Source organism: Urocitellus parryii, chromosome 8, assembly GCF_045843805.1.
Source record: "Urocitellus parryii isolate mUroPar1 chromosome 8, mUroPar1.hap1, whole genome shotgun sequence".
Taxonomy (NCBI): Eukaryota; Metazoa; Chordata; class Mammalia; order Rodentia; family Sciuridae; genus Urocitellus; species Urocitellus parryii.
In genome coordinates this window covers 83,514,959-83,528,561 of record NC_135538.1, presented here as the reverse complement: position 1 = coordinate 83,528,561, position 13,603 = coordinate 83,514,959, and the positions used below count along the sequence as shown (strand labels likewise).

Below are 13,603 nucleotides of genomic sequence, written 5' to 3'. Positions count from 1 at the left end.
AAAACATGTAAGACTTCATAAACTTTGGAGAGAGAGAGGAACACAGAAAGGCAAGAGCTAATGCTTCAAGAGGATGGGGAATAGATAATAAAGAACAGAAAGAATGACTAAAATCTGAAGGAACTGAATTAGTCTCATGTAAATATAAATAATCTACTTTCTTAAGGGAGCAATTTCTACAAAATCTACAATATGTAAAACATATACATTAATATGTAGTTATATAAACTACAACTATGTAATTATTAATGAGTTAGGAGCCATCAACCAAGAGAAGATTCATTACAATATGACAAAGTAAATGCTACATTTTTTAGAAATCCAGGTGTCTGGGTGCCAGTTCAATGATGGTTTCTAAGGCTGAAAAAAATAGCATACTACAGCATACTTGCTGAAATAAGAATAACATTTACATTATAAACAATTATTTCAGATAAATGTTATAAAATATATTTTAACCATTAAATGTGAGACATCTTAGTAAATGCAATGAATCATATATTATTTGTAGTCTGAAACATCCCTCTTAGATAGAAGATAAATAAATGGTTGTTAAGTTTCACAGAGCAATGTGGAGTTCAAACATGGTAGATATTATTCCCAAGCTCCAGAGGTGCAAAGTTGTATGTAGCAGGCAATAAGACTTTGAAAAGGGATTTAAGATTTGGTCCCATAGAAACATAAGAAAGAAGATATGCGCTAAAGTTACAGGATCAGAAAAGGAGTAGAAGTAGGTGAGCAGAGAGTAGTTTTGGGAACATTACTTAGAAAAATAAGTTGAATGCTTACTGAGTACATAACTCCATACAGGTACTATGTACCAGGGCGTAGGCTGGCTGTAATGAAGTGATAGAAATTGTAAAAAAAATCTTCACCCCCTAGGTCTTCAGACTTTATTCAATAGGTAAAGGGGAAACATAGTATCTGTCATTGACTTTATCACCAGATTTCTCATGTCAATCTCCTTATAACTACAAGAATGATTTTTTAAAAAGTAAACTGGATCTTGTCTCTCACTTGATTAAAAACCTCTAATGTCTCCCCACTGTATATTAGGGGAAAATCTACATTCCTTCCTGAATCCTGCAAGGTCTGATATGATCTGGTTCTTGTCTATTTCTCTAACCTCATTTTCTGCCATTATGTTCTTTATTCATTTTGTTTTAGCCACCCACAGTGGTTTTTCACTTCTTTGAACTCATTATTTTCTGCCTGAGAGCCCTTGTACATGCTATTCTGATTGGCTGGAATGCTCTTCTCTCTGTTCTTTGCATGACTGGTTTCTTCTTATCCTGCAGATTTTTGCTTAAAAGTTATCACAGACAGGCCTTTCTACCACATATTTAAAATCAGTCAGGTGGAAAATTTTCCGTTCAGTCAATGGAAGAAAGGCTAGGAGTTCTTATGTAATCTAGTTGAATAAAAATTCACATATATAAAGCTCATGCTATCTCACCTGTAGCTCTAAATTGTGAAAGTAAGTGCATAGGAAAAAGATATGTGAAGAGAGTGGTTGACAGCCATGATATGTTCATTACACAGTCAAATTAGAAATCACAATTAAAGAACAAAAGTGCTCAATTTTCCAGCTCATGAGTTTTTCTTTTTAAAATACATAGCATTTTCTATACCAACATTTCAAAAGAAAATACACTTTGAAATAAATGGTGGCAGAAGGGAAAATATTAGGCAGTTAACATACACTGCAATATGCTGCTGAGCTAAAGATAAAAATTAATAATACAGTTATACCCCCAAAAGTTTTATTTTCCCCCAGAAGAGGTACCCAGTATTGCATGATTCTGGCACGCAGGCACTTTCTCCCCAAGATTGGTAAATACCTAATAATGAATCATAATAAACTTTTTATAAGAGTAGTTATCTTACCTGCATATGAAATACTAAGAAGCTTGCTTCTTTCTAGAGGGGGAGCCCAGGAAGACCACATGGCATGCATGGCTGGAAACGTAACACCCTGAGGAGTGGGGAAAGTATTTCTTATGAAATATAAGGTGGCTTTGTTAATGTTTTTAATTGAGTACTTTGTTACAAAAGAAATTTTCAGAATTAGATTTCATTAAGTGAGATGTTTTTACAGTATTAAGTGAACATATCTTATAATGAAGCATTTTCAAAATATAGACAATGATTTATGGATTTGGGGACTTCAAGCCAAGGGTTATGATAAATCTGTACTACTAAGTGGTGACATAAAGGAATCTTCTCAAGGTTTATTTTACTCATTTACTTTATTGACTTGGATGACACAGGAATATTACTAATTTATTAATTTTAATAAATATTACTAATTTATTACTTTTTAAAAAAACACTGATTTAATACTTTGGGATACTAGAGGATATTGAAATTGACCTAAATCAAAAAGAAAAATGGTCTTATTAGAAAAAGGATAAATTCAATGAGAGTGTTTATAGTCTTTTATTCCCCAGTGATAATGTATCAGTATATGCCAATTACTGATAATAGAGAGGTAATGGGACATGGAGGCAGGGAGGCAACAAATTTCTCCCGTGGATGAAAAGACACCACAGGAGCATATGAAATGATAGGTTTGGGCACACACAAATCAACAGATTTGAGGGCTTGGAGTACAGCTCAGTGGTAGAGCAAACCCAGTGCTTATTCTCTAGGAGAGAAAACAAAAACAAAACAAAACAGAAAACCTAAAACAAACTCTGCCTCCTCAAAAATCATATCAATGAATTTTTAGTTCTTGGCCACTCACGAGCTGTGTAACCTTAGAAAGACTAATTAACCTTCTTGAACTTCCATTCTTCAACTTTAAAACAGTGGTAACATGCCCTATCTTGCATAATTGTAAATATTAATGGTAGCTCATATTATTAACATAGTTTTTGCTTTCTGCTGAGTTCTTCAAAAACAAAAAAGGAGGAACTACCAAGAAAAGACTAAGATCATTTAGGCTACATGGCAAATCAACAGGAATCTATATGCATGGGACAAATCACTATAGAATAAAACTTGAGATGTCTAGAAATGCCCACAGAGATTATGTTGTGGAAAACTTTAATATAAATTTTTTTAGTGATAATGAAGTATATTTATGGTAAATCAAATAGTAAGGATGAAAGATACTAACCTAAGTTTATGGATGAGGCACGGAAGAACAGAGAAAGATTAGAGAATCTAAGTATACACAACTTAAATTCTATTTAGAAATAAAATGGTCACCTAGATAGCAGTAATAATATATGCAACATGCTATGATATTAAATTAGAGGCATAAATAGGAAGCTAAAATATGAGAATACATTGAACAAGGAGATTTAGTACTTGGATCAGAGAAAATATACAAATAAATATATTTTATCTTGATAAACAGAAGAAAAATCTCATAATAGAGGGGCAATTTTAATTCTATAATTATAAAGGTTTTATTTAATATATCTCTATTGATAAGGACAAAATAAGAACATTCAAATGAGTCATAAATGTTAAATTAATTTGGGGGGGGTACTGGGGATTGGACTCAGGGGCACTCAACCATTAAACCACATCCTTGCCCCTGCCCCCTCCTTTTGTATTTTATTTGAGATCTCACTGATTTGCTTAACACCTCGCTTTTGCTGAGGCTGGCTCTGAACTCACAATCCCTCCCAAGCTGTTGGGATTACAGGCGTGTACCACTGGGCCTGGTTGATAAAATGTTAAATTTAAATAATACTTGACAAATTTTCTAAGTACTCTAGCATATATAAGCTTTATATCTATCCTGTGATTGACAATGGGCAGGTATTTTAGTGTCAATTTGGTCTAGTGGTTAGGACTTAACTCAAGGTTTTAGTCTTAGAAATTGTTAGTAGATTTTTAAAAACTTTTTTTCTTTTTTTTTTCAGTTTTGGGGATCAAATCCAGGGGTCCCCTACCACTGAGATATAATCCCAGCTCTAAAACATTTTTTATTTTAAGATAAGGTCTCAATATGTTCCTAAAGCAGACCTCAAACTTGAGATCCTTCTGCCTTAGACTCCCAAATTACTGGGATTAGAGGAGTAATCCACTATGCCTGACCAAACTCTGATTTTCTGACTTGATAGTCAAGTGTTCTTTCCAACATAGTATGACAAAATATTACTTGACATGACATTCATGGTATAAGCCAGATCCAGAGGGCCACTATTTTGCCTGAATTGAAAAAATGCAAGACAGAAAAGTAAATCTATGCCTGAGTTACAAAGGTGAAAGTTCAAAGTTACAAAGAAGAGATAATAAAAGATAGTAGTATAGGGACGGGGTTGTGGCTCAGTAGTAGAGCGCTTGCCTAGCATGCGAGAGGCACTGGGTTTGATCCCCCGCACCACATAAAAATAAACAAATAAAATAAAGGTATTGTGTCCATCTACAACTGAAAAGATTAAAAAAAAGACAGTAGTATACAAAAGAGAAATAGAGAGGAAGATAGGAAGTAATTTTAAAAATGGGGTTGGGATATAGCTCAGTGGTAGAGTACATGCTCAGCATGCTCAAGGCCCTGGGTTTGATCTCTAGCACTAAAACAAAAACAAACAAAAATTTAAATAAATAATAAACATCTTGAGAGGGAAAAAAGAGATAAAAAATTGATGATAACAATGCTTATAGCATGAAAGTCCAGAAGAATCATAGAACTAAATTGGGATAGTGACATATAATTAAATTATTTATCACTAAGCTAGAAGACCAGAAAAAAAGAAAAAAAAGACAAAGAGGAAGTTTCATGAATAACAACAAATTGAAAAATAAAGTAAAGCATTTCAACAGTCTATCTTGTAAAAATTGGCAAAAGTACAAGAGGAAATAGATGAGGGAAAGGAAGTCTAGTAGAGTAGAGGAAGGAAAACAAGGCTGGATAGGAGGAGAAAAGGAGAGGGATAAGGGGGTCCTGAATTGAATACCATGCATGTATGAGTTTGCTGGGATAAACCCAAATACTATGTGTAACTATAAAGCTCTAAAAAAATGTAGCAGAGATAAAGATGACCTATCATAACCATTTTTTTTTTTTTGGTACCAGGAATTGAACTCAGAGGCACTCAACCACTAAGCCACATCGCCAGCCCTATTTTGTATTTTATTTAGAAACAGGGTCTCACTGAGTTGCTTAGTGCCTCGATTTTGCTGAGGCTGGCTTTGAACCTGCAATCCTCTTGCCTTAGCCTCCTGAGCCACTGGGATAACAGGCATGCACCACTGCGCCCAGTCATAACAATTTTAACAGTAGTTATTTTTCTTATCTCTTAAAGATTGAGCTATAAAGTCTCCCTTGGAAAATGTTTTCTCCAGTCTTTCAGTAAAGCCATAACTTTGGACTGCTCCTACTCAGTGACTTCATAACTACACAGGTTCTTTAATAATTAATTTTTTTTCTAATTTGTTATTGTCCAGTGTTACTTCTTGGTTCATATTCACACCAAAGAATGGGATCCTTCAAAGGAGGCAAAAGAGATTTAGGCTAAGAAGTAAAACAAGAGACAAAATAAGGAATAAAGAAAAATTTAAAAAAAATTAAATCACCTCTCCTAGTCCTTCCAGTGCTCTGAGTACAATGAGAGCTGCAACTCCTAAATCTGCAGCGATGGGAGTGAACAGGGTAAAGACAGAGGTGCCAAGGATCCCAAATCCTAGCAGCAGTTTTCCCCCTATTTTGCTGGCAACATATCCTCCAGGAATCTGTGTGATAATGTAACCATAAAAAAAAGAACCAAGAATCCATCCTTGAGTTTCTGCATCCCACTGGTACCTTTTGCCCTGTAAAAAGTAGAAGGGGAAAAAAATCAATCCTTTAAGACTTGATTAAATTGCACTTTTCTCTTATTGAATATAAGTCCATACAAATAAAATTGTGAATCACTCCCCTGGATTGCAGAACATGCAAATGTTTTAGCAGGTGGGTGAGTGACCACAATATAAACATGCAGTTTCTAGAAAACTGGAAAATAATTAAAGTGAGAACAAAAGAAGTAAAAGCCATAAACTTAAAGAAGGCTTGCTATTTTATGAAAGAAGACAAGAGGATGAACTCTAGAGGTTTTCTAATATTCCTGACCAAAAAGTCCTCCAAAAGAGCCATTGGCTTAATCTAGAAAACTATTAAACAGAATACTGAAGTGATTGAGTCAAGTTTTGGAGCCAGGCCTGGGTTAAAACCTAGCTCTATCACTTACTGGGTATGTGATCTAGGAATATTAAATTTAATATTAATTAAATATTCACTTAATGTTGGTTATTAGGATGCACAAATATAGATAATAATATCTCTCCATTTCAGACCAAGCACTCGAACAAGCTCATGGAACACTAAAAGAGAACAAGAATTTAAACTAAGCCATAAACTTAATATGAGTAGGATCTGTCTTAATTAGGAGCAACACATAGTAAGACACTAATGAAGATTTAGTGATGATCTGAATAGCTGAACTTTTTTTTTTTTTGGTGGTGCTGGGGATCGAACCCAGGGCCTTGTGCATGTGAGGCAAGCAGTCTACCAACTGAGCCATGTCCCCAGCCTAATAGCTAACATTTTTAATACATGAAGCCATATAACCAAGTCATTGTGTTAAGAACCATTCCAGGATTTTTTTTTTTTTTTTACTACCTATATAAGGCAGATAGGTCAACAAATGCACTTACCAAAGGGAAAGATACAAAACAAATCTCTATATAATTTGTAGTTTATTTGTGAAACCCTAGATTTTGTGAACTGCCCAACAGTTCATAGAGGTCATTGAGGTTGGAATGGAGTCATAGGGTATTGTGTACCCAAATACATATTCAGTAGTATTATTAACATTAAATAAAGCAAAGTAAAATAATTAAAGTGTGTAAAACTCAATCTAAACAAATTAAGAATATATTTAACAATTATTATAACACAAAGCAGGAAAAATGACTTAAGTAGCTTAGGTTAGGCATGTATAAATTTTCACAAAGAAACTGATCTAAGAAATTGACCAATTTATTTTTCTCAACTTGCAGCTGAAATTATCTATGGTCTCATGCAACTGTTATAAGTGAAACAGCTATTAAATAATGGTTCGGTCACAACTATTTAGTAATATTTAAAACAAGCTTATTTTCCGGTAGATCAAACAAGTTTCTGCAAATTCTCTTCAAGGAAGGCATGTTTATAGAGAAAACTGAAGAGCTACTTTTCATACAGATCAAGGTATATGATAGCACAATAGCAGTAGCTAGAGTTCTAAGTTACTGTTCAACCAGTTCCTGGGAAAACACAAAAAGGAAGCAATTCAGAGTACATATAAAATCAACTGTTTTGGCTTCTTTCAGATGAAGAAATACTTTTCAGTATTTTTACTTGGAAGTATTTTAGGATTATTTGCTTAGAAAATAGTACCTACCGTTTGATTTCGAAGAACTTTTATGGGAGCAGAATGATCTGCACACTCCTTGGAAGTTCTGTTTTCTGCTAAAGTTGTATTTGAATCTACCATATCCACTAATGCAACACTCAGATTCACACGTAATGCATAGAGAACGAAGAAACCAAAGAAGGCCAACATTGCTAAGTTGTAACGAGCAGAGCAGCATGCTGGAGCTGAAATACAGATCCAGAGAAAACTAATTAAAAGGGTAAATTAGATACTGTTGCCTAAATCATGAAAACGGTTATGTTTTAGAAGTCCCCAAAGATTAATAATCATCAATATTTTCTAAAAATAACCTCAGTTCAAACATATCGAAGAAGATCTATCAGAGGGAATTTGTTCCCCTTATTTGAAAGAAATTTAACATGTGAGAGTCTGACCTGTAAGAGCTCATTGAAATACGGAGGTGACAGCTTTATCAATTTTGCCTAGAAAAATCTGTTCTATAGTTAAACTGAACCCCTAATCCCAGTCAGCTGGCAAAGACTGGCATGAGAAAAATAGGTAAAGTTATTTAATGGCATCATAATTCCTAAAAAACTATCTCAAACAGGGTCAATAAGTACTTGAATACTTTGATATCACATAAAAGCTACTGGGTTAGTAGCCATCTCACTTAAATGCAGCCCAGAAATAAAATTATTGTATAGGCACAGAACCCCTCTTGATCAATTTCTTACCTGGGAGAATATCCTCAGAAGCTAGGTTTAAATCAGAAGCCATGATTAATATACTTAAGGCTCTCCTAAACTAAAGGTACTTAAGAATCCAGAAACAAACTTGCAGAATCTTTTACAGTTGTAGCATCTATGACTCAATAGGTATTATGCTTAAAGGGCCCAAAGTAGAAAGGGAAGTAAGTGAATATACCAGACAGCAGAGTAAGTTGAAGGAAACAATGAAAGAAGGATCATGTGAGAGGAGAAGTTTGACCTAATCTTTACTCTAATTGTAGAGTTCCTTTTTCTTCATTTACTGAGTTGCAGAATTGGAGAGAAAATACAGGAAACTAATAAGGATGTTCTACCTCTTAGTGACAAGGAGAAACTGGCTAATTCATGGTCTTACATCTTGGGCTGGGAATGTAGCTCAGTGGTATAACATGTGTCTAGCATGCATAAGATTCTGGGTTTGATCTCCAGCAACAAAGATATAAACACTGATTTCATTAGGCTATACAAATTAAGTTATATATGTATATATGAAAATGTGTTCTTTTATTTGGTAATGATGCATTAACATCTCTCTCTCTCTCTCTCTCTCTCTCTCTCTCTCTCTCTCTGTGTATGTATGTTTTCCCCTTACTCAGGAATCCTCTTGTTTTCATTGACCTGACCTCATACAAAAATATATTGTATAAAGGTCTTGGTATTGATTCAGAATGATTGTTTCAGACTGAAACATTAATGAATATGGCACAATTATATAACTAGATAGGTACTGGGAATTGAATGTAGGGTCTCATGCTTGCTAGACAAGCACTCTATAACTAAACTACATTCCCATCCCTACGTGGATGGGTATATATTAATACATTATGATTCCACTCACTTTTCTATAAGCCTTCATACACTTAACTATGATCAATTTTTTTTTGTTCAAGTTAACAGAAAACTTGTCATTTGATACCCTTAAATCCTTTTTTTAGGGGTATAGCTATTAAAATTATAGTGCTACTACCATAGTTAGATCTAGATCTGTGAGAGCTACGTTTCTAAGGCTCAATTTATGCTGTCACTGTTACATGAATTTATACAAATTTGCTCTCTGTTCCAATCAAGTGGTACCTTTCCAGTAAGGACACCATTTGGATGCTGTCAGTTATGTTCTATAACAGAATACTTTATCATCACTTTGTTGGGCAATATTACATGGAAGTCTGGATGGAAGAATTGTGATCTTATCAAATATAGGCAACAAAAACACATTACTTTAAATAATTTTGAGCAAGAAAAATCTGGATTCATGTGCTATGTCTGTTTCATCATGGTCTCTATTTTAAAAGTTCATTACATCAGCAGAATGACAGGATGTGAGTTTTGGTTTAAGAGCTTATCTGGCTGCTGTGTGAAGATTGCTAAGGGAAGAAGTGTGAATAGGTGTGGGGGATGTAGACTCAGGGACTGTTATTGCAGCTTTCCAGGTTGAGATGAGGACAGCTTAACCTGTGATGAAAGCTGAGGCAATGGAGAGAAACGGGCAGATCTGAGGTGTGGTTAAAGTCTTGCCAAAATGCTTTATGTGGGAGAAAGTAAAAGGGAAGAATGAATTTATCAGTAATTCTTACTCTAAACAACTTTATTTTATGCTACTCTTGCTTGTAATGTCATTATTGTGTTCTATCCTTATTTGCTGTTACCTTATTTTATTGTTTGTCATTAGTTTTTCCTCAAGTGATGTTTGTTTTGGACTATGATTTTCCTTATCATGTGAGGAAGTTGTAGGGGTAGAAGCTTGGGAAGTGAAAGAAAGGTGAGTAAAGTGATTTTATTTTATTTTATTTTATTTTTTAAATTTTAATATTTATTTTTTAGTTATTGGCGGACACAACATCTTTGTTTGTATGTGGTGCCGAGGATCGAACCCAGGCCGCACGCATGCCAGGCGCGCGCGCTACCGCTTGAGCCATATCCCCAGCCCAAGTAAAGTGATTTTAAATAACTAGTGGCATTACTGTTTTAGTTATCCTTTGGTCACTGTGACCAAAACCTGATAAGAATAATTTAAAGGAGGAAAAGTTTATTTTGGCTCACAGTTTCAGAGGTTCAGTCCACAGTTGGCTGACTTCACAGCTCTAGGCCTGAGGTAAGACAGAACATCATGATGAGAGTAAGTGAAGGGAAAGAAGCTCTTAACATGGCAACCACGAAGCAAAGAGATTGAGCCCTGATTACCAGGGATAAAATATAAACTCCAAAGGCATACCTTCTGTGACCTACTTCCTTCAGCTACACCCTATCAGTTTACTGTTACTACTCAGTTAATCCATATCTGTTGGGTTAATCCAACAATTAGATCACACCTTTCATAATCTGATCATTTTACCTCTGAACCTTCTTGCATTGTCTCATGAAAGAGCTTTTAGGGGACACCTCATATCTAAATCATAATACTGACTCAAAATCTGATCTAAAAGTTATGGGTCAGGCAACTTTATATTTTGGGGGTAGTCAGAAAATAGAGCCTACAAAGATGCCACAAAATATATAACTATGAAATTTTTAGGAATATTAAAACTACATGGTTGTTTTATAAAAATTGTTGTAATTATAAATCTATTCAGTCAAAACAAAAAGAAAATATAGTGGTAGGGCAAAACATGCCAATGAATTTAGATAACCTCTGAAGTTGATCCAACAGAAGAAAGGCTGCATGAAAGAGGACATCCACGGAGCAACGACCACACTGAAATCAAGTTCAAAGCAAAATAATGCTTGCATAACGAACAAAGAAACCATCAAAATAAACATGAGCTTCTAAAATGTGCTTTAAACTTAGGAATGTAGAGTGGGTGTAAGGGAAAGAACATAGGCTAATTTAGAATGAAGCAGACCTGGGAATGAATTTCAGTTCTGACTTTCACTGGCTGAGTGGTTTGGTAGAAGTTATTAATAGTTTTAATTCTCAGGTTTCTCAGCTCTAAAATGAGGAGACCAACATTCACCTCACTGGAGTACATGAGGATTATATGAAAAACCACAGGACATTATAGTATATCCTCAGTAAAAGTGAGTTCTTTCTTTTTTGCCTCAGAGAAAGTTATACAAATAAAATAAAGTGCTATGCACATAAGTGTAACAAGGGAAAAGGAAGCCCATCAGTCTGCCTGGGGTCAGGGTTGGTCAGGGAAGGTCATTCAAAGAAACAATATTTGACTGAGTCTTCCTTAATGAACCAGAAGAGAGAGAGCAACCCAAAGGCAGCAACATTCTCAGAAGTATGGAAATGAGAAAGGCAAGCACAGGGAGAATAGGAAATTCTAAATGATCTGAGGCTACTGGACAAGGGACTGTAGCAACTCTAAGAACTAACATCAGTTATGCCAATGCACGTCTGTAACCAGTTACGGTGATGCACGTCTGTAATTCCAGCAAATTGGGAGGCTGAGGAAGAATTGCAATTTTGAGGCTAGCCTCAGGAACTTAGCAAGGCCCCTAAACTAGTAAGGCCCTGTCTCAAAAGGGCTGGAGATACAGCTTCATGGTAAAGCACCCTAGGTTCAATTCCCAGGAGAGAGAGAGAGAGAGAGAGAGAGAGAGAGAGAGAGAGAGAGAACACTAATACTATTGAGAGGGATGATAGCAGGTATTGAGTTTAATAATATAATAACTAATATTTATCGTGCACTTACTATGTGCTTGGTATAAGACTTTCATATGTATTAGGGTTAATATAACAATTGGCTGAATTAGTATGTGTAAAACACTTAGGTTACTGCTTAGTACATAGTATCCCTCTGGTAAATGAATTGTTGATAATATTGTTTTTCTAGATATTAGAAATTGAAGTCATATGTTAAGAATCATTTGTGAGAAATTAGGATTTGTGGGGTAAGAGGTGAACAGACAGGACTGCCCAACAGATGGACTCTTATACAGAACTGGTAAAAGCAATCTGCCCTAGTATGTAACTTTAAGCATTGCATGTCTGTCCTCAGGAGTAGATGCTAAGAGAGCAGATAGTTGGCACTTGGATGTGATGACAAAGCAGAGGACAAGAGAATTTAGAGTACTGGCAAGAAAATAAAATGTCGGAACATGATTCTAACTCCAAAAGAAGGTAAAATGGAGAAGGCTAATAGTTTAGGAGTATAACATTTCTGTGAGGGCAGGAACTTTTGCTCTGTTTTGTTAATCTCCAGTGCCTAGACCATCATCTGCTAGAACTGGCATACAGATTTTTTTTGTGGCTGAAAAGTCAAGTGGAGTCTCCTGATAGTAGTACACAATTCTACCTATGAAGACCTTTTGACAGTAGATAAGGCAGACAGAAATCATAATCTGATCAAATCTCTATATCCACTAATTATCAATTTATAGTAAACATGGGAGTGCAGAAGAATATGTTAAATGATCACACAGGGATATAAACTGCAAGAAAGAAATGGGGCAAGGAACACATAAGGATGAAAAAGACATAAGAAACATTTCAATCATTTGGAAGGGATGGGCATTATTGGGATCTTGACTTGAATAAACTACAAAATTATGACAAATATGAGGAAATATGAGCACTAAGTAGGAATTATTTTTATTGTGATAATGATACTGAAATTATGTTAAAAAGTATCATCTTTTAGGGATATATATGGAAATGTTTACTCTTAAAATGACATGATATCTGGGATTTGCTTCAAAAAAATCATGTATGAAGTTAAAAAATAAGTGAAACTACATTGGCCATGAAGTATTGGTTATGTGGGGGTTCGTTATACACTTTTCTTTTTATTGTATATGGGCATATGTGTGAACTTAAAAATTTTTTTTTGTTATAGATGGACACAATACCTTTATTTATTTATTTTTTATATGGTATTGAGGATCGAACTCAGTGTCTCACACATGCTAAGCAAGTGCTTTACCACTCGCTACAACCTCAGCCCCTATATGGGTGAACTTTTCCATTAAAAAAAAATGAATGTCACTGGGGAGGCTGAGGGAGGAGGATCACAACTTCAAGGCTAGCCTTAGTAACTTAGTGTGACCCTGTCTCAAAAAGAAAAGAACAAGAAAAAAAAAAAAAAGAAGGTCCAGAGGAAATTAGACAGTAGTCAAAGTAGGGTGATTACACCAGCAAGTAGGAAGGATGTCTAGCTGTGGTCAAAGCAGTTGTGGGAGATGACATGGTATAATGATGACCAGAGGCGGGAAAAAGTCATAAGACATGTAGGAGCACAGAGAACTGAGGGAAAGGAGTTGGATAGGAAGTCACTAAGGATAATGGCAGAAGCTATAGAGTGTGGAGATGGATGCGAGTCAGGTGGCAAAGCCTGTGGTGAATGAAGCAAAATGTGGCAGGAGGGTAGATGATAGCAACGATGTAATGGAAAGGTGGTTTAGCCCCAAAACATTGGGTTGGGGGTAATTGTCTGGAAGCATCATTGTGCAACAAGGAGTCCTCAGCTCTATCAATTAGTATGAACATGAAAAAAAAATCACCTCTTGAAAGATCAGTGGGGAACAGATGGTAGATCCCCT

The 13,603-nt window shown here is 35.3% G+C and overlaps 1 protein-coding gene across 4 annotated transcripts in view; it reads right to left on the bottom strand.

Annotated features, from left to right (window-relative positions):
• Positions 1-13,603, bottom strand: part of Slc17a5 (solute carrier family 17 member 5) — a 46,407-nt gene that overhangs the window by 28,713 nt on the left and 4,091 nt on the right. For 3 of the 4 annotated variants that reach the window (XM_026391357.2, XM_026391353.2, XM_026391355.2), the window contains exons 2-4: positions 7,380-7,576; positions 5,536-5,769; positions 1,888-1,975 (exon numbers count right to left, since the gene is read on the bottom strand). In XM_026391357.2, coding sequence (XP_026247142.1) covers positions 1,888-1,975; positions 5,536-5,769; positions 7,380-7,576 — 519 coding nt within the window. The remainder of the gene's footprint in view (positions 1-1,887; positions 1,976-5,535; positions 5,770-7,379; positions 7,577-13,603) is intronic. The other variant, XM_077801773.1, reaches the window with a different exon arrangement.